Raw genomic sequence first — 25,111 nt, 5'->3', positions numbered from 1 at the left:
CTTGGCCATTCTGATTATTTATTAATGCTGATGGATTATGGAAATTGATGTAAAGAGACCCACTTGAAAGAAGAATACAAATGAACATCAAGCACTGATAGAGAACTCATTAAATGCCAGGCATTTACCTGAGCACTTTACATATAGTAACTCATATGATCCACACAATAATTCTAGGAAATAAACTGTACAGTCAGCTGTCTGTTTTCACAGGGGATTGCTTCCAGGACCTGCTGCAGATGCCAACATCTGCAAATGCTTAAACCTTATGGTTCACCTTCCATATCCACAGGGGATTCTGCATCTGCAGATTCAACAAACCATCACTGATGAACATAGTAGCATACGTACTGAAAAAAGATCTGCATGTAAATGGATTGTGCAGTTCAAACCCATGTTGTTCGAAGGTCAACTGTATTAGCATAATCTATCTGAGTGTCAAGGAAACTGGGGCACAGGAACAAATGTCACCCAGGAAATAAGTGGTATTAATAAATGTTACTCTGTCTTCAGAATATATCCTCATAAACACAGAGACATTCTTCTGCTTTGTTAAGGTCACCCTAAGCAGAGAGGAAAGGAAAGTGGGACAGGAGGGACACCAGTTGAATTAGGATAGAAAAAGATTCTTGTTAAGATAGATAACTGAAGCATTAAGTTTATTTGAAAAACTGAGATGATCTAAATGCATAGAACAGAGTATCAGAGATGATATAACAGATCTGTCCTGCACACGAGTCCTACTGATGACCGGAAAGTACATTGCAAGGGGAGAAACAGTTTTGCAGAACTTAACGCCCTTCAAGGTCTACGGTGATGATTGGGTTTAAGCTGTATGTCCTGAGAAATTGTGGAAGACCAGTGTTTTCTACTCACCTTACTGGAGAATCTGCTTTGACTTTCTACTGTTTTAACCCTCATTGTCTATTGCAGAATGTTTTTAAGTGTTTTGCTATCCCCTTGAGACTCATTTTGTTAACGTTTTGATCTGATTCAAGGATTAAAAAAATGTACCTAATCACCTGAGGGAGGGTGCCTTGTATACCTGTTAATTATTCTCCAAATGTTCTACTAGGAAAAATAAAAAATATTTCATGCCTGGGTCTAATGAAATAAATTATACATCACAACACTGAAAAACATAAGTATAACTTTGTCAGCATCTCAGTTACAAAATGAAATATGCATATTAGGTGTATCACACACACATGCACACAAAATGCACGAGCAAATGAACAAATGACTTCGTAGAAAAAGATTCTGCAGTATTTGATAATACAGTGTCCATTAACCAAGAATATTTTTGATGGACATATAATCCTTATGTCAACCTATAGGTTGACAATTGCAGGTTGAATTCCAAGGATTTCTCTTTATCATTGGTTTTCAGACATTTTATGTGATGTGATTTGGTATAATTTCCTTTCTGTTTATCCTGCTTAGAATTATTTTAGCTTCTTATATCTTGGGTTATAGGGTTTCTTTTTTTTAAATTCTGTCCAACATTCTTCCAATGGTTTTGCTGCACCATGTAATGTCTTCTTTCCACTTAGATCTACACTTAGATGTACAGTATGTAGCTTGTTATTTTTCTACAGATCGCTATTTTCTACAGATCATGGTATTATTCAGTATTTTTGTCTCTCTCTGGCTTTATTTTAGGTAATGTCTCTTGTTATGTGTTTAAGAGCAGTTATTGTTTCTTTTTCACTGTATAATCTGCTGTTACCCTTATTCAGCAAATATTAGTTTATATCTAGTACTCTATTTTCATCTCTTGAAGTCCCATTTGGTTATTTTTAATCTTTTTTTTGCCTACTCAAAAGGTTAGTGTTTTTATTAAGTTATTTAGTATGTTGAACATATTTATAATAAATTTAAAGTCCTTGCCCAATAATTCCATCATCACTGTCATCTAAGAATCCATTTTAATCATCTCCTGGATGAGATCACATGTTCCTGCTCTCACATATGTCTAGTATTTGGGATTGAATGCTAAATATTGTGAATTTTTATGTTAATAAGTGTTGTATTTTTCTGTCTTCTTAAAAGAATGTTAAATGTTTTAAACAGGGATTTGGTGGCTCTGTTTAGGACTTGTTTTCAAATTGTGTGAGTAGAAGTCTACAGTAGATCTTACCTCTGAGATCCTCTATACTGGATGCCCAGGTGTTGAACAAAGATTCTGCTTTCTGGCTTTTTGTAACTCTAATGTCTTCCTGGGCTTTGTCGTCTCTGGAATTATTCAGCTTATAATTCTGTGATTATTCTTTTTTAATAGATTTGTGGACTTTCACTATAGGCATGCCCAAATTAATGTTCAGTAAGAAACTCAAAGAAACCTTGTAATATTGTTACTTTAAATGTAAATGGATTGAAGTCGCCAAAGGCAGAGACTAGTAGAATGAATTTAAAAAAAAATCGTGATCCAATTATCTGCTCTTTAAGAGGATTACCGTTTACACTCCTGTTTTGTGCAGAAAATACAATGAAAACATGATTGAAAAGATACCTGCCATAAAGAAAAAAAAACAAACCTGGCAGAAACAAACACAGTTTGGTGACGTAGAGTTTAATAAATGTTTCTGCTGGGAGAGATGGGGGATTCTGTGGAACCATTAAAGGAAGCATTGAATCAACAGCAAGGAATGTTGGGATGTTGGGGAAGGAGTGACATTTAATTGAGATCTAAAATATGAAGATCCATTTGGCTGAATTTTAATTAGACTTGGCTGTGGAACCAAAAAGAATGCAATTATATTTATTAGAAATATTATCAAGTAACATTTGCCTTTATCACAGTTTTTTAAAACAATATTCCATATTGGATATTAGATACAAAGTTTGCATTGATTCTTAAAGATCCTATAAAAGGCGTTTTTTACTTCTTTGTTCCTTAAGCTGTAGATGAAGGGGTTAAGCATGGGGATCACTAAAGTGTAAAACACGGAGGCCAGTTTATCAGTATGGAAGGAGTGAGTGGAATTAGGCTCCATGTACATAAAGAGTAGAGACCCGTAGAACACAAACACCACTGTCAGATGTGAACCACACGTAGAGAAAGCTTTTTTCCTGCCCTCTGCAGAACGCATGTGAAATATGGATATCAGAATCAGTACATAGGACAGTAGGATGGCCAGGAGGGAAGAGATCAAATTAAGTGCTGAAAATAGTATGATCAACAATTCTATTTCTTGTGCATTTGAGCAGAGCATAAGTAACAAGGGGACATCATCACAGTAGAAATGACTGATGACATTAGAGCCACAAAAGGGTAAAGTAAAAATCTTAACAGTGAACATTAGAGCCTGAACGGTACCATAGAGATATGGGATGCCCACCAGCACATGACAAAATTTCCGGGACATGACAACATTGTAGCGCAGAGGGTGACAGATGGCCAAATAGCGGTCATAGGCCATGGCTGACAAGATAAAAAATTCGCTGATAATGAACATAAGAAAGAAAGCCAACTGTGTGGCACATGCATAATAGGATATGGTATTTTGATCCACAACGAAATTTACCAGCATCTTGGGACAAATGACAGTAGAATTACCAAGATCAATGAAAGCCAGGTGGTTGATAAAAAAATACATAGGTGTGTGTAGATGAGAGTCCACTTGGGTCAAGGTAATCATGCCCAGATTGCCCACCACTGTGACTGTGTAGATGATGAGGAAGACCCCAAAAAGGGGGACCTGCAGTTCAGGCTGCCTTGTGACTCCCATCAGAATGAATTCAGTCAATGATGATAGATTCTGTTGGCCCATTTAGTCCAGTTAGCTTTTCTGGGAAAAAAATAGTGGGTTTATTATTAGTTTCATGTAGCGTCACCTACACAAAGTATAATATATGTAGACAGAATGGATGTTTTCTTAGTAACAGGGCATCGGAAAATAATTTCCACATCTGATTTTGAAACTAAAATAAATGATAGACTCTTACTTCCCAAGAAAGGGTAGTCAAATGAAACACATGCTCTGTTATGACACATGAGACTCTAAAGCATCAGAAATATTTAGAACATAGCCATTGATTTAAAAAAATCCATATAGGTATTAACAGAGAAATGTTAGACTTCATTTCATCTACACAATCATATGCCAATTTTTCTTTCGTGCACTTCCATTTTTGTCTGAGAATTCTTGTGGTGCTCTCAAATTGTACAAAAGTGTATATAAAGAGTGTAACACTGGAATTTTAAAATATTCAGTGATAGTGTCACCCTCTGCATTTTATAAAATTTATATAGGAAGTCAGTAAAACCAAATGGAACCACTCTGATTGAAGATAATGAACCTGCTTTATCTTAATCTACCTGGATTCCCTTCCTTTCACATTCAGTTTCTTCTCCATGAAACTCTGGAACTCTCTAAGCATGATTTTCAGTTGGAGGAGTCATTGGAGTTCAACATACTCAAATCAGGCAAAATGCAGGATAGAATTATTATAATGTAATAGAATGCTCAGCTCTAGCCTGCCCAGTCCAAATGGGCCAAGGCAGAAACTCCTCCCTATCAGGTGAAAATTCTGTGAGTTGTTGAACAAAAAATTAATCAGTTGATCTAAGAAAGAAATGGCGGATTTTATTCTAATGAAATTGAGGATTATAATCCAGGAACAGCCTCTTAGTAAGCTCTGAAAACTGTTCTACCTATTAAAGGTCAAAACATAGTTACATAAGTTTTTGAAACAGAGGGCTGTGCATCAAGTGACGTATTATTGACAGTTAACACAATCCAGCTCTACCTGTACAAGGTGAGTAGTGGGTCATGGGTCATCGTGGTCCCTGACAAGATTGAAAAGGAAAGCTCTCTCCTAAGGAGTTACCTCATTGATAGAACCTTGCTCTTTGTGGTTGAGCTGATGGGTTTTTCTGCTGATGGGGGCGGTTTGGTACATAATGCAGGCACGCAATGCACAGCAGAGGGGAGAAGAGCTTAAAAGGCAGAGGACAATTTTTATGTTTAAAGTTCTTTGACTTGCCTTAGAGTATAAATTTTCATTTCATCAGAGCTGTCAGGGAGGAAGAAATTTTCCTCTACCCTTCTTTTGGCTGGTCTAACAATTAAATTGCTGTGAGACAGATTAATAGGAGAAAATCAAATAAAATTTATATAATGTGTATACACGAGAGAGACCCAGGAAATTTGAGTAACTCGCCCAAATGACTGAAGTCCTCACTTTAAATATCATCTTCAGCTAAAGACAGAAGAGGATGTTGAGGGTAGTGGTTTGAGATTTCAAAGGTGAGGGAGGCAATTCATGTGGAGATGGAAAAGCAAGTATTTGGTAAACAGATATTTGCTGGGCCACGCACAGACAATGGTAGGCAGCGTGAACACTGATCTCATCTTGATGCACTGCCTGAGTTTCCCTCACCACATTAGGCAACTGTCTCTGTAGCTGCCACTGGTGATAGTTCTATTCTGGGAATAAGCCATTTATCTAATTACTTGGGGATAAGGGAGAAATTCGATGTTTCTTCCTGAATCTTTTGGGCCTTGGTGGTTTTCAGGTGGAAATAATCCACATGCCAAAGAAACTTTTGGTGGAGGGTGCTCCCCTACAGAGTCCAGCAAAATGTCACCTGGAGTATGAAGCCACCCAGCGGCACTTGGCAGGACTCTAGATATCACTCATTTTTAGTGTGGATTTAGCCAGTTTGATCCAAGGAATAGGAATGAAGGAGGAAGGCAATAGTGAATATCACTGAGCCATTTCTCTCTTTTTCCTGGATGATTCTGTCTGTCGTTTCTCCATTGAGTCCCATTCTGCTTACAGGATTTTTGTTTTGCTTTTTTTTTTTTTTTTTTTTTTTTTTTACCATTTTACAAATAATAGTCAAGTGTTTCAGGACCTTCTATTAAGGTTTTCCTGCAGAATGAGAGACACACTGAGTTACGTAAAGGAATTCAAAATTCCAGTCCCGATCTTACCATTCTGAAGTTTTCAGTGTTGCTAAGAATGATTCTAGTATTTACTGAGTTTGTCTCCATTTCCAGTGTCAGTTATTACTTCCCTCTGAAGATGTCTTGATTCTTTGGGCTTGCCCATTCTAGCAAGAGAATGTGCTAAGTGAAAAACACAGTATTGCTAACTATACACAATGTCGTACAGCAGATCTCTGATACTGTTCATCTTGCATAATTGAAATTTCATATCTGTTGATTAGCAATTTCCCATATGATCCAGCAATCTCATTTCTGGGCATTTATGGAAAAGCATTGCCATCAGGATATTAAAGTGATATTAATACCTTGCCCATTCTTCTTATTTGGGAAAGGATATCTCTGGTCATGTTTGGACATGTTGATGCAACATTTTATATACTTCCATTTAGGGCTAACCATTAGCGCAGGCAGGATACAAAAAGGAAGCAAAAGGATGACTGCTTTTCCATCCTCAGACCTGATGATAGCAGTTTGGAATTATTTGGGTTTCAGGGCTTTCTCCATAACTCTTAAATAATTCTGTTTATTTGCCAGTCAACTAACTCAGTTTGTAAAGCCTGTTCTGAAAAAACAATTAACCAAAGGGAAAGCAACCAGTAGGGAAAATAAGCAGACAACTAAAAAAATCTATATATTCATGCATGGGAGGTTATCCTTATATAGAAGGACTTATATCCTTAAATTCAAATTATGTTCATTTAAAAATATTGCAAAATTTTATAAAATATTATAATATAGTGCATATTTTAACATATTATGTTTCAAACATTGCATTGGATGTGTTTATAGAAAACTATACTTACCAAATATTATATAGGACATATACTAAGAAAAAAAGTTTAATCTGAAATTCAGATGTGACTGGGCATCCTGTATTTTATCTAGAAATCCTAACCTTAATAGATTCTAATAGATGAGATCAGTGATGATTTTTTCAGATATTTCCAACTTCTTCATTTGTAATATCCAAATGCACTTTCAACATTCCGAAATCAAATGGATGTATGACATCTAGTAAATTCATAGGATTTAAAGTCCTAAAATTACTGTATTACTCCAGTCAAAAAGAGAGATGCTGATTTTTTGTGGTGTAAAGTATCAGCTGTCACCGACCATAAGAGTGTCAATGGTCAGCAGCCAGAATCCATGGGAAATAACCAACACCCAGGTGATAATCAAAGTCGACCTTCCTATCTACTCACCTTTAATGAAGTATTGGATTTTCTCCAAAATTACATTTACTTTTTCTCTGGGTAGGGAGAATATATGCCTTTCCTCTCTCTTTGTGATGATGCCTGAGGAAATAGCATATAATTTATTCAGATGATTAAGCCCAAATTATCTCAGTGATTTTTTTTTAAATTGCCTGAGGTGCTTACTAATTATCCAGGCCATCCTATATATTCCCTAGTGAAAAAAACGTAACAAGCAATTTAAGGAAAGGAACAAAATAAGATAAATGATCTGTACAGTTTATGGAGACCTACATAAATGCACTCACTCCCATGCAGAGTCGATGATTAAAGTAACAATGGAAAATACTTTGACATCAGCTTTATCCTAGTAAAACTGGAACAGTTCAAAATTCATGATACATTTTATGTGACATTATCATCATCACATAAGATTTTTTCTTTGAATTTATTATTCATATAAAACTATGTAGTAGGCACTACGTTAAAGATATATAAAGAAATTAAAACCTCGTCTTTAAATGAGTGCTATACCTGCCTTGTCCTTTCCTACGGTAAACCCACAACGATTGTTGCAATGCCATGTGTTACTCTAATGATTGCCTCAACTGTAGTGTTTCTTGAGCTGAAATCCCACCACTCTTGGGTAACGTTCAGTAAACCTCATTAAGAATAAAATCTAATATAAGATACTATTCTTCTCGTAACATTTCACTCATGCCCTCTTTCTCTATAACTTCCATATGTACAAGAATTGAGGGAAATTCACATACAGCTAAAGATGGATATGTTTTGAAGAATAATTTATTTGTTCCTAATACCTAAATCAAGATACAGAACATTTTCAACACCAAAGACATCTCCCTGTTGCTTTATACCCCCCACAACCTAGACCACGCCCATCAGGAGGAAATTTTCCTTATCTCTTGACTCCCCAAATAATATTGTCCCACCTCCAGCAACTGCAGCTCTGGTTTCTATCCCTAAACTTATTTTTCCCATTTCTGAATTTCATATAAGTCGAATCACACAATACATACTTTCAATCTGGTTTCTTTCATTCAGTATAATGAGTTTGAAATTCATCTCTGTTGTGTTCTTATGGATACACGGTCCACTATGTGCATATGCCACGATTCCTTATTCTCCTATTGATGGATATTGGAGTTTTGGTTTATTATAAAAAGTCTAGTGTAAACACTCCTATATAAGTTTATTTGTGGACAGGTGGATTAATTTCTCTTTGTTAGATCGAAATGAAATTATTTTATCATAAGGTAAGTGTATATTTAAGTTTATAGAAAACTTCAAGCTTTCCAAACTTATTGTAGCATTTTACATCACCAACAAATATATATGTGATGTCCATTTTCTCCATATCTTTGCCAATATTTGATGTAGAATTTTTTTTATTTTGACATGGAAACTGGGGGAAATTATTTCATTGTGATTTTAATTTTCATTTACTTGATGGCTAAAGATAATGAACACTTTCCTTTGTACCCATGGGTCATTCATCTAGCTTCTTTTAAACTTTTGCCCATTTTAATGTGATTGTTTTTCAATCAGTTTTTTTTGGAAATTTTATATGTATGCTGGATAAAACAGCTCTTCCAAATTTTCTTCTAGATGTTTTATTGCTTCAGTTGTTTGGCCCAGGATCCTGCAGTGATACAAAGCAGAGTTGTGCTACCACTAGGGGGGGCAGAAAGCTCTCTCCCATCTGAGCGCTCCACATATACAAACAGATGTGGGCAAGGGGACAGAGTAGGTAGGAGAAGCCATATAGTTAGTGAAGCCCCAGCCCACGGTGCACAGACTCTCTGATGACTGAGAAGGTAGCAGAACCAAGAACCACTCTCTGTGGTTGATGTCATTTTCTTGTACATTTGTGTGTCAAGGAATTTTGGATTCTATCTTGGACATTGTAATAACATGCTACAAAGATGTCTGAATATTGTTATATCCTTGATTTTCTTTTTTCTTTTTCTTTTATATTTTATCAGAAAATTAACATGGTTTGACTCAAACTACAAGTCCTGTCTCCTAGGTGGTAATACAAATGTTACTTCATATCTTTAGCTCTGTCTGGCATACTGGGATCTGCTCCACACTTCCACGGCTCAGGGTCAGTTAACTTGGTACACAGAGTATGAATCTAACATTCCCTGGCTTTCCCCTTCCTGGAATTCATCCTTTATTTTCCTTTGACTGTGTTTGTCCCCATTCTGGCTTTCCGTTCTTTAGCTCAGAAAGGCAGTGTGTTATATACAAGTTTCCCATTTGGAGTGGATCAAGGCCTTTCTCAAAATAGAATTTGTAAAATGAGAAAATCACTGGTTCCATTCGTGTCTAATTAAGCCTTTCAGACTCTGCCTGATTTTCTGTCTCCGGTGATTTCAGGCTTGTTTTGTTTTGTATTTTCTAAGATATTAGTTTTTTAACTGTGAGGTGGCATGTCTTAGCAAAGCTTACTTGGTCATTACCAGGAACAAATAAGGAAAATGTATATTTCTTTGAGTTTCTAAATTACGTTTTTGCCTGATATAGAATTATTGTTTGATATTTTTCCAGTGTTTTAAAGAGGTTGCTCAATTTTCTTCTGCTTCCCATTATTTTTGTCACAAAGTCTGTGTTCATTCTTATCTTTTTTTTCTCCCTGTATGTATTATTTTTAGGTCTTTCAAGTGTCTACACTTTTAATGCTTTCTATTTAATCTCTTGGTACTTAAGTGTGGATAGTTTCTATTGTCTTATGTCAAATTCACTAATTTATTTCTGTAATGTCTAATCTGCCTTTAACAAATACACAATAAAATATTCATATCTGATATGATATTCTGCCCTAGTCACTCAATTTGGTTTTCTATCATGATTCTTCTCTTTTTAATGTTCATGTTTGCTTTTGAATTCTTAGAAATGTTTATTACTGTTTTAAAGTTCTTATCTGCCAATTCTATCATCTCTGGTTTTCCTGGGTCCAGATATGATGATTTATTTTTCATAATGTTAATATTTCTTAATGTTTCATAATGTCAATGGTTATGCATAACATATTCCTTCTTCTTCAACATGCATATAAATATTTCTTTGGATGTTGGACATTGTGAACATTTTTCAGTTGAGTCCAGAATTTTAAATCTTTCTTCAAACAGTGTTGAGCTTTGTTTTGGCAGGAAATTTATTTACTTGCAAGTCTGCTTAATCCTTTTGTGAGCTAATGTGGAGTTTTGTTAGAGTGGAGTACAGTGCATCCTTTCCTCTGGGGTCAGTTCTCTCTTCTGCTGTCTCCACTGAAATCCTTAGAGATTCAGTGAAATTCCTCACTAAGATTTGACAGAACTTGAATGTGTCCCAACCCTGTGTAAACTGGTGGTTTTCATCATGCAGATCCCTGGTGGCTTCTTTTTCCCTGGTAGCTGTTATGATCTAGCGTTACGGAATCTCACCTTAATAAGTAGATGCAGTTTAGAAATCAACCAGCGTCTCACGTTGATATGTGATCACTTCGTCAGCTTGGGTGTCTCCACTCCAGTACCCAGTTCCACATATTCCAGGCACCTTATCCCTTCCTAATCTGATTTTGTGTCTTTATCTTGACATGATTATTGTGTTCTCCATGTACCTACCATCACTCCATGTCAGGGACAGTAATCATGTCCCTTCTCTCACAAGTCCTGGTTTTATGTGGACAGACATCTAATATATGAAAACTTCTGTTACATGCCTTCCTCTAATTTTCCAGTTGTTTTCAGCAGCAGATTTATTAAAATTCAACATTCCAGGTACCAAGACTGACAAAAGCCCTCATGAAATGCATACTACCAGTTTCCCTACCAGTCTAATTTGAGCATCTTTCCCATTTTTCCCTATAGTGATGATCCATGTTTTCCCCATGATTTATAAAAGCCTATTTCCTGTTTTAGTAATGGATTTCTAGATAATCTAAGTGCCTTTGGAAGTATATTTATTATTCAGTCTTTCTAAAAATGAAGATTTGATCATTCTGGTAACCCCCTCGTCTCTGGTGTGTAACATGATGCCTAGAGTGTGGCATCCTTCGGTAAATATTAGTTTGATGAATGTAAGTCTTGAATTTAAACATTTCTAGTATTCTTTCCAACTTACTCTACACAGTAAACTGAAATTAGAGATAGGCGACCTAACCATCAGAACTTGTGTTTGTGCGTGTTGTGTGTGCGTATTGTTTTTAAAGAGTCTTTAAAAGTAACAGCATTTTCAGGTTCCTTATCTTGAACATCTGCATAAAGACAAAATTTGTAACAAACCTAGCAATGTCTAACCACTTACCGCTTAGGTCATTTTCTGTTCTATGGAGCAAATTCTTCTCAATTATTGTTCCTATTATATTTTACTGAATTCAAGAATCCCCTCCCCCTAGCTTGATTTTTTTTAAATTCTTTATAGCATTTTAGTTAATTACAGACTTTAGGGAGATTTATGAGTCATGGGAAAATGTAAGGTCCCTTAAGGACAGGGCCTCCCAAGGTTTCATGCATTGCTCTATAAGATTTAAGCTGTAAGAGCTCATTAGAGGCTGATGTAAAATGTATATGTGTATACAGTTCTCCCTTCTATCCAAATTTGTCCTCTTGGAGGAAAAAACAATATGTTAAGACTTTATTTGTTGGTTCAGTATTCTGCTTGTTGTGTATTAATAGTAAAGATTTACCTTCAATCCTTTTACCTGCAGGTGTCTTCAGTTACATACTGTTAATACATTATTTTTGTTACAAGTAAGAAAACATGGAAAAGGACATGACGTTTCTAGAGCTGAAATTTTAAAATATTTTCTTTTGGTAAGTTAAACTTATTTTATAAAAACTGATCTTTTTCTTTTCTTTTTAAAATTTCCTTATTATCCGAAAGTTTGTTTTAAATCAGATAGAATCATGAATGTTTACAATATTTAATCCAATTCCATTCTATCCATGCCACCTCTGTCATTCAGTTCTGTTCACAATACCACCTTAATTTTGCAGGAGATGGGCATCCCTGAACAAGGAATATAATTTAATTTCTAAATTCTATGTGGAAATCCCATCTCCTTAATTATGCGTCCAATGAACACTATTCACAGTATATAATCCTTCTTTGAGAAGATGTTATTTAATCGGTACTCTAAAAACATGAGTCAGAGAGCTATAGGGGAGCACTCTAACCAACACACGTATTCCCGCAGTGATGGAAATGCTCTGTAATTTGTGCCATTCAATGCAGTGGCTACTAGCTGCAAATGGCTATTGGACACTTGAACTCGGGATTAATTCAAACAGCAGAAATTTCCTCTAGTTCTATTTAAATATTCACATAAAGTTACTAGCTAGTGTTTTGGACAGTTCAGGTGTCATGGACTAATGTTATGTTTGGTTTTGAAATTCCTGGATTTAGTATTATTGCTGAAAGAACTAACACATTTTGGCAAGTATTTTGGTAGTGGCTAGGAGCATATGAGAAATTGTGTGATGTAGTGTAATTATGCTCTGTCTGAGAGAATATAACTTACTTTACCAAAGTCAATAAATCAATAAATGACAGAAACATATTTTAAAAGCAGTTTGGGCTAATGCCAACCACTTCCCTTTTGTGGCAACTGAAGTATATTAATCAATATAAATCAATAGAATTGACATAGATAATTCATTATATTTATATCTTTATTCCTAAAAATGCACTTAAGTATATTAATTAAAATGAATCAATAGAATTGATGTAGATAAACCAAATCTTATCATTGTGTTTATATCTTTAGTCCTAAAAATATACTTAATCTTGACTAAATATAGAATATGGGAGAGCTCTATTCTATTTTGGATGTATATATTTTCTTAAAAAAGCAGGATATATTAGAACAAAAAGCCTAAGTAACAAAAACTATTTAATGAATGGAAACTGGATTTAGAAAACCATAACAGTTTGTATATATGTATGTATATATATATATATATATAATTATATAAAGGATAAGAAAAAGTATTCCAGACCAATAGGTAATTGTGGTTATCTACATGTTAAATTTTATCTCATCTATGTATGTGTGTATGTGGGTATATACATATATATTTATATATGCATAACTATAATTGATAATTAAATAATTAAATATAGAAAATATTAGGCATATCATTTTTATAGAAATTTATATATAACAACACATAAATAAGTATATAAGCATAATATGCATAAGAAAAAAAATCAGCATATAATTTATGATGTCTTCTAACTGCTCCATGCAGGCAAGATGTAGTTCTCTGTGCTCTGGGTCTCGCAGTTGAGTGAGTCCACTGATGATCTCCTTCCATGGTGCTGATAAGGAGGCATCAGAAGGGGCTAGAGATTTAGGCACTTTTAAGAGGATCATGACATCATCTTTGGTGGTCAGAATCCCATCTCATAATCTTAGTCTATCTCTGCTTATATCATAGTGCTTTTGTGGATTAGTTACATAGGTAATAGCAGAGCTCATTTGAGATCTTCTTGTAATTCACTTCTTTTATATCTAAAAATGAGGAGTTTTAAAGAAGGCTTAAATTAAATTTTGTAAATTTTCACTTGTCATCAATGTCCTTCATGCCAGGTGTCATTTTCTTATAGAGGCAGGCACTTTGGAGACAAAATTAAATTTGTGAGAGCCAAAATGCATTTTCATCATTTTCTTACAGAATAGAACTACACGTAACACACACACACACACACACACACACAAATCAAAGCAATCTAATCAAGCTCCAAGGACAGAATCCTATAATGTTTCTGTTATCTTTGAATAATAAATATCAGATTCTCCTGTGTCCATTCTAACTCGCATATATTTTTCACCTCAGACTTCAAGATAAAGAATTAACCAATGGCTGAAGAGAATTTTACGGTTGTCACTGAATTTATTCTTTTGGGACTGACAGACCGGGCTGAGCTGAAAGTTGTGCTTTTTGTGTTGTTCCTGGTGGTTTATGCTGTTACTTTGGTGGGGAACCTGGGCATGATCTTCTTAATCCAAATCAGTCCCAGGCTCCACACTCCCATGTACTTTTTCCTCAGCTGCCTTTCATTTGTGGATGCCTGCTACTCATCTGTTATCGCACCAAAAATGCTCACCAGCTTCTTGGTTGTGAGGGAAACCATCTTGTTCTCTGCCTGCCTAGTGCAGCATTTGTTTTTTGGGGTGTTCATCACCACAGAAGGCTTCCTGCTGTCGGTGATGGCATACGACCGTTATGTGGCCATTGTCAACCCTTTGCTTTACAAGATAGCCATGTCTAAGAGGACATGTGTAGGGCTGGTCACTGGATCACTCATTGGTGGAATGATTAACTCACTGACACACACCATAAGCTTAGGGAGACTGTCCTTCTGTGGCTCCAACGTTGTTGGTCACTTCTTCTGTGATGTTCCCCCACTGCTAAAGCTGTCTTGTTCTGATACCTCCATGAATGAGCTGCTGCTATTAACCTTCACTGGAGTCATCGCCATGGCCACCTTCTTGACTGTGATCGTTTCCTACATGTTCATTGCTGTTGCTATTCTGAAGATCCGCTCAGCAGCAGGCAGACAGAAAGCATTCTCCACCTGTGCCTCTCATCTGACTGCTGTGACCATATTCTATGGTACCATAAGCTTTAATTACATTCAGCCAAATTCCCTGTATTCTGTAGAACAGGAGAAGGTGGTGTCTGTGTTCTACACACTAGTGATTCCCATGTTAAACCCCCTGATTTACAGTCTGAGAAACAAAGAGGTGAAGGATGCTGTGAGAAGAGCCATAGAAATGAAACATTCCCCCTGTTAATTTCAAGTCATTTACTCCTACAGCACTCAACCAGTCAGTTCTTCACTTGCTAACATTAGCATGAATCCAATGAATTCTAGAATTTCGTGGATAGTACAAATTATTTTATCCTACATAGTGCTTTTCACATGAGATAATGAGACTAGGAATTAGAAGTGATTTAATCACAACTGCATTAAACTTCAGTTTATTAATATTGCACTAATCCCTCTTAATACAATAAATTTAATAAAATTATTTTATTCCTTCATAAAATTGCATTCATACTTTCTGGTATTTGGAAAACTGAGTCTATATGAATGTGTATGTAGTTTTTGAGATATAAAGAGTTAAAACTTTTTCTAAGATACTTAAAATTATTTACTAAGAAAATTAATTGTTTACATGACATTTCCTTTTATTTTTTAAAACATGCATTAAATGTTAAATATTGGTAAATCCCCATGTTAGCTCAAAACGAGAGGACGATTCCAAGTGAGGTTTTTCAACTGGCAGTGGTTTGCTTACTTTTCTTCCCTTTCTTAGACTTCAGTGACCTCAGTAACAAAAATATGGGTTGTGAGAAACTGACCCTATTATAATTTTCAGTTTGCAATAATATACTGCCCTGAAAAAAATCCAACTAAACTATATACATATATAGAATTACTACATTTGGGAGTAAGTAAAATTCATCACCTTTTCCCTCCATCTCTGCTTTCAAGAATCTACTTCACATTTCTTCAAGATTTAAACAAAAAACCTCATAATTAAATCACATGATGGGTGTCACTGCTGACCTAGAGCTTCTGTTCTGTTCTGGAATTACTTAATTAAATAACTTCATCACTTCCCATCATTTTGAAATCATTATCTCTCACCAAAGGTACTGTGAAGTATATTGTAAGAACTTTTGAAAATAATTACTTATATACAATTTTCTGTATTTTAGGGCCTTTATTAACTTCTGAGATCACAAGATACAACCTGGGGTATTTAAAACTAATGAGAAAGTGTTTAAAGTAGTTAAACAGTTTTACATTTGCTGTTTCATACTTGACAATGAAGACACAGTCAGTAGGTTAGTAACAATGACAGGATTTAAAACAGGAAAAGCAATTTTATTACCACTATAAACAACAACAACAGAAGTATAGTAAATGTAGTTATCTTTCTATATATAGTTTGCAACACATGGGGCATGAAAGTAGGTTGTTTTGAAAAAAAAGTGATATTCATTCAGGTGGGATGTAAGTCAAATTCTATAAGAGTGTAGTTCCAAATATAGTAACTATCTTTATCATTATAATGCTATTATAATTATTATAATAGTTCATAACATAACAATAGCAATTGTAAAATATGCCTAATTATTTGAACTTTTAGTTTTTATATCTTGATTATCTTTATCAGAACACTTTTTGTAAAATCTCTTTGATGCCAATTTGCTATCCACCTTCATTCAGTATTTTTTAGGATAAATTTCTTCATTCTTTATCTTACAAATTTTTCATGTCATTAAATTTTCATTTTTTTATTTATTCGTGTGTATTTTATAATATGTATATGCTTACTCTAATCTCTGAAATTGTTATTGACCTAAATCTGTATTTTCTTCTTCAGACTCATGAAGACTTGCTTCCAGCCCTATTTGATAATATCTATATAAGTACATTTTTTCCCCTAAACTCTGGAAACCCAAGGGTCTTTCTAGTAATTAGCTTAATTCAGTAGAATCTTCTTTTAGGAATATATGAATTTGCCTCTGCTGAAGGCCAGGTAAGCTCCTGCACTGACTGGACTGTCCAGCCCAGCTCTATTATCATATCCTCCACTCTAATACTGATTTTGGTTTTATTGCCACAGCTACAGAACCACAGCTCCCTGTTTCAGCTCATTGGCTTTTGAGGCTCTTTCTTCTACACTCAGGGCTGCTATATTTAGAAATCTACAATTCAACCAAGATAGAGTTGTGATATAACAAAAACATCATTTTGAATGATATATTGAAAAAAAACTAAAGAGATTTGACCACTAAATTCAATGTTTGACCTCAACTGGATCTGTACTGGAGGGAAAAGCTGTTATTAAAAAAATTGTGTCAACTGACAAAACTGGAATATAGTTAAGATAGGCAAAAGTAATATCAACTTTAAATTTATTGAAGTTGACAATTATACTGTAATTATGCAAGAGAATATCTCTACCTTTAGTAAATATACACCGAAGTGTTTAGGGATAAAGGACCATGATGTTAGTTACCCTCAAATGCTTTAGGGGACACTCATGAAAGAGCAAGAAAGAGAAGACAAACAAAATGTTAATCACAGGTGAATAAGTGTATTTTTTTCACTTTTCTTATTCATGAAATTTTTCTGTATATTTGAAATTACTTTCACATAAAAAGTTTAAAAAATGCCAAAAAAGAAAAAACCCCAAAACCCATCCTTTGGGGGATCTTGTCCAACATATTGTTAGAAGGTTAAGTTCTTCTCGTGTTACCAGCATTCTCCTCTGATAATTTTAGGATGTATATTAAAAATATACATATTAAATTCTTAATCTGCTTTGTAAAATTATTTCAGAAATTTTTTTGCTTGTTTCCTGATAGAGGAAATAGAGTTAAGGAAATAATTTATTTATTTTTTTAGATGTGTAGTGATTTTCCCCATTGAACTTATATTTCCGTGAAGAATTTTTTCCATTGATCATTGTCATTACCTAGGAGAACGGAGCCCTAGTCCATAACTGAACTTGGTGTGTTATGAAAGAAAGGCATTCCTTGTGACAAGAGAACTCGGGCTGTCATTTAACAGCTGTTACATAATTCTGCCAACCTATTGCATTAAATCCCCACCACACACACACACACACAAATTAAAAAACACTTATTTTAACTTCCCCCCCTACATTTTTAGAAAGCTTTTAGTCCCTAGGTTAGTGAGGAAGCAGAAAAGACCATCAGAAAGAGTGAGTCTGCAGGGCTTCTCCACTGATCCTCATACGTTCTTCTTTTTTGTCTATGACCTGTAGTTTGCTGCCGATCCCAAGAGCAGAACTGGGTTGGCCGTGCTTGGTGTTGAAATCAGTGGTGATAATGACACTGCCAGAACAATTTTCGGGGGAGAAAAATAAATCATTTAACATCTCTTTTTGGAAAGAGTTTGTTTGTTTGCATTCTAATCCATATCACAACAGTGGGCTGTTGGGGGATATTTGGCGGGGCCAGTGATGTGGGTTGGTAAGAAGAATTTACCAAAGGCAAGGGAAAGTTTGAGAACAAAGGAAAGTTCAATAGTTATGCTGCTATAGCCAACAGCAGGCCACACAGGCAAGAGGTGCCCGGCGTGCCCCCCGAATGTGAATGTGCAGGGTCTTTTGATGAGGAAGGGGCTGTGTACACAAAGGCATAGGGGAACAGATTTCTGATTGGCTGTAAGTGAGGTAAGGGGCTCTGGTGTACAGGAGGACAGTGGATTTATGACTCAAATAAGATGTAGGTATGGGCTGACACATGAAAGGTACTGGAATTTATGATTCTGATAAGGGGGAGACATGGGCTGAGACGAGTCAGCCTGAGCTACGGTGAGACTATTCATTTCCCGAGGCTGGTAACTGTGCTCACACAAGCACCAGTCAGGAGTTTACCTCCCAAAGAGGAGCAAGCAGGCAGATGCCTAAGGGCTGCAAGTTGGGGGGGGGGGGGGGCGGGGTCCGCAGGCACCGGTCAGCACTACGTGGGCCATTGTGCGTTTCTCACATTATGATTCACCTTGTTTTCATCTAGATAGCTTTCCTCACAGGTATTTATTTATTCATTCACACATTTATTCATTCATTTATTCTCCCTAATCCTTTGCTAAGAACATTGCCAATCAGTCAGCCTATAAACCTTGTCTCTTTGAAGGAGGTCTTATCCATTTTCTTTATTTTTGTTCTCCCTTTTAGCCTTTATTTTTAAAAACATTTTAAGTATATTTCTTGCTTTCCATAGTCTTCTTTTTGAAATGTTCTTTCTCATTGTGTTTTGTGATTGAATGGTGAGTTCACATCTAACAGGACCGTCTCTGTGATAACCTGGAAGATTGCTTCTGTTAGCATCCCACAGGGCTACCGACTCAGATTACCATTATGTATAGTAATTTCTAGCTTGAAGTAGCCTCCCTTGCGCAGACAGCAAAATCCAAACATGAACCCGGGTGAGAAACACTGTGGTGCTGATTCTTAGATAAGGCTCTTTTCCCAACCAGGTATCAGATGATGACAGACAAGTTTATCTGTAATTTTGCTGATAAGCAGATATAATTAGCATTTGTAATGAAAATGTCCATTTTTCAAAGTAATGGATTTATATTCGGGTGCTATTAGAATTCTGTTTTGTTCATGGGACTAAAGACTTGGTATTTTTTTTCAAACAATTGAGTCTCACCTATAAAATTAAAAAGTTTGGCAAATGCCTACAAGAGGGTCATGGTGTCGGTGTCCACGTTGGCTTCTGATTTTCTTTTCTTCCTTTTAAGCCTGATAACAACTTCACTTATTTATTTATTTGTTATCTGCAATAGTTATAGAATATTTTACTTTTATATTTAGTATTTCAATATATTCTATTAAAAGTATTTTTTTGAGGAGGGTGGAGTTATATAGAGTCTTCCACTTGCATGAAGGGGAAGTCCAGTCATGTGTGCTTGTCAGTGATAACCCCTGTCTGTCTAGTGTCTAACAGGACATCCAGCTTGACTTCATTCCTCAAGAAACATTTGTTAAATAACTGAGAATATTGACACTAAATGTAATATCTGATAGGAGTGAAACATGGTCATTCGACCTGTGATACAGAATGTAGAATTAGACTCTGAACAGAAGTGTGTAGATATGGGTGATGGCATGTTGCTTCCTAGGACGTTTTTAGAAAGAATGACATGGCAAGCCCAATTCCACGTAGCACCCTTCTGCTTCACAAAGGGCAGGACCAGTCCATAGTACATCTTAATGAGAGGCTCTCCAATGTATGCAGATTATTTACAATCACTATTTCTGCTATCTTCTCAGCCTTGGCTCTATGCTGCTTTCCATACTTTGTAACATGTTTTTGTTACAAAATCTTAGAACAATGTGTTTTGTAACACATCTTAGAAAAAAACAGTTCCACTGGGACACCTTGAGAAGTTCCCATGAGAAACCAGGATGCAGACCACAGTGCATTTGGTTGGTGTTGCTTTGATGTAATCAGTGTCTGAGCTGCAGGGATTCTGGCCTTGTTAAAATAAAAACCTGTGTATTTATATGTGTGTGCTTGTCCTTTTTTTCCAACTTGCCCTCTTTGAGGAGAGAATTAAAGATGTAAAAATTTTACAAAATCCATTATGTTTATTTTGTACTAAGTTGCACTTGATTTTTTTTCAACCTGGAATGATTTTCAGTTTTCTACCCTTAAAATATTGATGACTCTGAATCTCAGAGAAATATTAACTGATTTCATTTCCAAGAAGAGAGTAAAACACCATGGAGGTGTATGTGAGCATTCTAAATAAACTGATAGCCTGAAAGGGTGTCCATCTTTGATAAGTTAATTGCATTTCATGTGCTCCTATTTTATTTACTTTTCTCAGATATAGCACTCATTCTGCATATAACTGAAAATTTCAGACATGGTGGATTCCTAGCAGTGTGTTCAATCTTAAAATTAATGTAAGTTAACTTCATAGCGTATATAATTCAACTTATAAATTTGCCACCAAATTCCGCTGCTAAAGTTAAATAGTTTTATATTTTGATAGTTAATTTGATTTCTAATTTTTTAAGCATTCTAGTTCCTAGATTATAGTTTACAATAAAGTTCATAACTATATGTGGCTGTTTATAAACAAAAACATTCAGTTAATAACCAAAGAATAACAGAAGAAAGACCAGGTATAAGACAAATTTATGAAAATGCAGTTTTGAAATATTCAGACTTAATTGTTTTTTGAAAATGCTCTCCCATTTGTCAGAGTTGTTGGTAATCTTAAAGATCATGTAAAATATTCTTTAAAAAGTAGGTGCTTATTTTAATTATCTCACATTTAACAAGGCTAGTTTCTAAATTATAAACTGAGATCACCCTGCAATTATTAAAACAAATAAACACAAATATTGCTTAAGCACTGTAGAAATGCTCTGAAATAGAAACTGTTCAATTACAATATTTTCAAAGTTTAATGCTCATCAGTATGAACCAAAAGACATCACACACTAAATGGATATCACTGTTCTATCCAGCTAGCCATGCCTCATATACCTATGTAACTATCTATCTCATTGTTCAGTGTTTAATTTACACTCAAGGCAACACTAAATACTTTGTTGGAATAGTCCCCTTCAATCCTCTCAACAGCCTTGGGAAAGAAAATATAATTATACCCTGGATGCAGGAAGTTAACTTGTCCAATGAAATAAAACCTGTTATTATCAACAATAGGATTTAATCCAGGAGTGATGGATTCCCTTCTCACTGTTGTGGCAATTGAAATGTTTTAATTAAAATAAATAAGAGATATCAATTAGACATAAATCATAATAATCACCATCTGTTTCTCATTATTTCTAAAACAACACTCCAATTAATAGAGAAGATGAGAGAGAGAGTTAATTCTGAAGCAGAGAAGAACAGCTTTGAATATGAGGCACCCAACCTGTGCATGTAAATTATACTTTTAAAAAGCCTTAAAACTGTGTAAACTATCTATTACAAGGTGAAGAATTTGTGTCTCCTGGGCTGGAGTCCTACTAAATCCCCTCAAAACATCCTTTTATTTCCATCAGATCTTTATTTCTGAAATTTTACTTAACTGACACCAGTAATTGTCTGTATTTGAGATATATGTATATATCTTAATATATCGTAATTTCTGCATCTTTTGTTCCCACACCAGATTTTTTTTTTTTTTTGAATAGAAACAAAGAAATGGCTGAAGAGAATTTTACGGTTGTCACTGAATTTATTCTTTTGGGACTGACAGACCGGGCTGAGCTGAAAGTTGTGCTTTTTGTGTTGTTCCTGGTGGTTTATGCTGTTACTTTGGTGGGGAACCTGGGCATGGTCTTCTTAATCCAAATCAGTCCCAGGCTCCACACTCCCATGTACTTTTTCCTCAGCTGCCTTTCATTTGTGGATGCCTGCTACTCATCTGCCATAGCACCCAAGATGCTGACCAACCTCCTGGTTGTGAAGGGAACTCTCTCTTTCTCTGCTTGCATGGTGCAGCATTTATGTTTTGGGATCTTTGTTACCACAGAAGGCTTCGTGCTGTCAGTGATCGCCTCCTCATAAGCTCCATGCAGCATACAATCATGTCAACTGGACTTCCATGCATCATTTTTGGAAGAGTATTTTTATTTATCTATTTTTCCATATAGTCCCCACAAATTCCTTGAGCTAATTCTGGAAGTGAGCTGTGTCAAGTAGAGGATCATCAGGTGTTCCATGGACTAGAAATAATTACACAAACTAACCATTAAGGAATTTCTTTCACTTTTTAACTTTGACTTTTGTTATTTGCTACATATTCCTTAGATATTTTTGGAAATGTTTACTAAGTCCATTTCGATAATGTTTTACATACAAATGGAGGCACATTAAAATGCTGACCACTCATAGAACCCAAATTATCCAATGTCAAGTTGAGATTTTGTAAACAAAAACATATTACCCATAACTACAGCCCCTCATATGTTTTATGACATTTCTTTTCCTCTGTCCTATATCTCTTAATTCCTTTTTACCTTCCTACAGTTTTTTTCTGGACAATAATTTACTGTATATGTAACTTATCCAAAGCTAAAAGTACTACTTCCTCTGACAATGAGACCCCCAATTGCTTTTATGTTATGGGGCTTTCAGGTCAACCTCACATAATATGTTCCTTGAGATCACTTTTTTCATAAGTTTTATTTTCATTCAGATTAGCAAGGAAAGTTACGGAACCTCTGCTGTACCATACGGTTGCAGCACACTCAGCAAATCACGTGTCAGTTAATATTACCACTTTATTTTAACAGATTTTCCAAGCCAAAGTACCCTCTTTTCTAAGATCATACATTTATAGACCAGGAGAGTCAGTAGAGACAGTTTTCATTAGACTTCAGTTTCTGTCTAGTTTGTGGACACCATTATAACCCAGCAACGAAGGTCAGGTCCTCACCAGCTTGGGTTTCCAGTTACCAGTGTGAAAGCCTAAGTCTGACCTGTAAGTCAGACAGCTTTGCAAATGACACATCGGCCAATCCTTCCCTCCTGAGGGCTTGCTGTGCATGTTTTAATTCATCAGTTTTGTGGTAGTTGCAGGACAATTGCACATTTCCTCATCAGCTTTACAAGCAGACTGTGCAACACAGCCATGTTTCCTGGAGGAGAGATCTCTCTCTGGTCTCTGTCTCTGTCTGGGCAGACATGCTCTTCCTACGATAGTGAACCTCCAGGAAAACCCTTCGGATGGAGCTGGCATAAGAAGCCTGGCCCCTAAGGGCCTCGCGCCTCTCTTAGACTGTTGTGGCCAGTCAGCTTAGCCACTGTAAGTGTTGTTGCCACTGCGTATTTGCAGAAAGGAGCGACTCAATTTTAATCACGCACTCCAAGGCATTACATCATACCAGAGATTATTAGTGGTGTATATTCAATGGCATACGATTCAAGGCTTCCTATAGTGGATAGTATTTATTTTTTTGTTTTATGTGAACACAAACTGATACAAGTCAAGGCTTCCCATAACTGGATATGCATTACTATGCAAAACACACAAGTTTGTAAGACTTCATACAAAATATTTTAATCTTTATCATCAAGAAGCTAATGAAGGTAAGATTGCCTATAAATACAACGTAAACTTATGTTCAAATATGAAATAGCAGGAAATGGAGAAGTACTGCATGCCCTTGTGAAGGGCATGCCCCTCAGAGTTTCAAGTTATGTGACATACATGTGCTAGAAATTAGAATAGAACCCCTCCTGTTCCATGACTTTGAGAGCTGTCTTCTTGATAGCATCCCTGTTCAGCTCTCCAGTGGTTACTCTTTCTCCAGGGGATCCTGGGATACTTGTGGTACCGATTTGTTATTTCCCACACTCTCCTTCTTTCCCAGTGGCACCTTTCTCCAATGAAGAAACCATACGCAGATGCAGTTTGACCCTTGGGAATATGATGATTGTTGTGAGTCATTAAATATCTAATGAATTGCTTATTCTAAAGATAATATCATCTAATTTTCATACTCAAGCTTCTCAATTAGTATTGTTTCTCTCTCTCATTTTCAGGCACTCTTTCAATGACACATTGTGTAGGTTTATCAGTGAAGCTTCTTTCCGTGAAGTTGGTAAATATTCCTGAGTTGTATGTTCCTTTCATCTGTCCAGTCACCGGGCTGGGCAGCCATTGGATGTTTCCATGAGTCAGGGCAACACTTAATATGCGTACCTTTTTTGGAAGGTGTTTTTCACATCTTGGTCTATAGATGAATGCTACACCCTAAAATACTGTAGTATCCAAACTTCGCACCTGCATGTGACACTTAGCCTTTCCCCACTGTATCATTTAGGAGTACTGTCACCATGCATGTAATGGATCATTTAACAAATCCTAGCTCAATAGAGCTTAACTAAAAAAATAACAGTGATCGCATGTTATGCTTTATGGCTTTCATTGTTTAAGTAGCTCAACAGTATTAGAGTCAATAATTTCTCTTGTCCTTAAATTAATTTCTCAAGTGGCGGAATCTCACATAAAAAGCTTCTTCAAAGTCTGAGAAGCAGAAGGTGATGGAGAATGATTATTTCCCTCGCAGACTTCTCTTCTTCGGGAAAGAACATTTATCTCTTGTATTGTGTCTTACAGAAGTCCTCCTACAAATCATTAGGGATATTTCTTAAAATGGAAACCCCCTTGTTTCCTTTTCAGCACACATGTTCCTGAGAACTTAATATTAATTTTGGCCCTCCTCCAATTTATTATAGATCTACTCAGATTTTGTCTTGTCTTCACTTTACTATGGGTTTCTATTTTAACAAGGATACAGAAACAACTGGAATATAACATTTAAACATGGATAATTACTTTTTTTGTCAAAAAGACAAGAATATATTACAATCTCCTAAACCAAACTGCCAGTTATGAAAAAAAGAACGACTTGGGAGAACAAAA

General features: G+C 35.7%; 3 protein-coding genes across 3 annotated transcripts in view; 2 read left to right on the top strand and 1 right to left on the bottom strand.

Moving 5' to 3' along the window:
* Positions 1-2,831: 2,831 nt before the first annotated feature.
* OR8K5 (olfactory receptor family 8 subfamily K member 5) lies at positions 2,832-3,773 on the bottom strand. Its single transcript, XM_015247781.3, has one exon. The coding sequence runs from the start codon at positions 3,771-3,773 to the stop codon at positions 2,832-2,834; it is 942 nt and encodes a 313-aa protein (XP_015103267.1).
* A 10,245-nt stretch (positions 3,774-14,018) lies between these two features.
* LOC102526477 (olfactory receptor 5J3) lies at positions 14,019-14,957 on the top strand. The gene has a single exon (XM_006214144.3). The coding sequence runs from the start codon at positions 14,019-14,021 to the stop codon at positions 14,955-14,957; it is 939 nt and encodes a 312-aa protein (XP_006214206.1).
* Positions 14,958-21,882: 6,925 nt separating this feature from the next.
* The window catches only part of LOC140698879 (olfactory receptor 5J2-like), an 88,736-nt gene continuing 85,507 nt past the window's right edge, over positions 21,883-25,111 (top strand). The window contains exon 1 of the mRNA XM_072970722.1: positions 21,883-22,232. Coding sequence (XP_072826823.1) covers positions 21,883-22,232 — 350 coding nt within the window. The remainder of the gene's footprint in view (positions 22,233-25,111) is intronic.

This window comes from Vicugna pacos, chromosome 10 (assembly GCF_048564905.1).
Source record: "Vicugna pacos chromosome 10, VicPac4, whole genome shotgun sequence".
Lineage (NCBI taxonomy): Eukaryota > Metazoa > Chordata > Mammalia > Artiodactyla > Camelidae > Vicugna > Vicugna pacos.
This window is presented reverse-complemented; position numbering and strand designations above follow the sequence as displayed.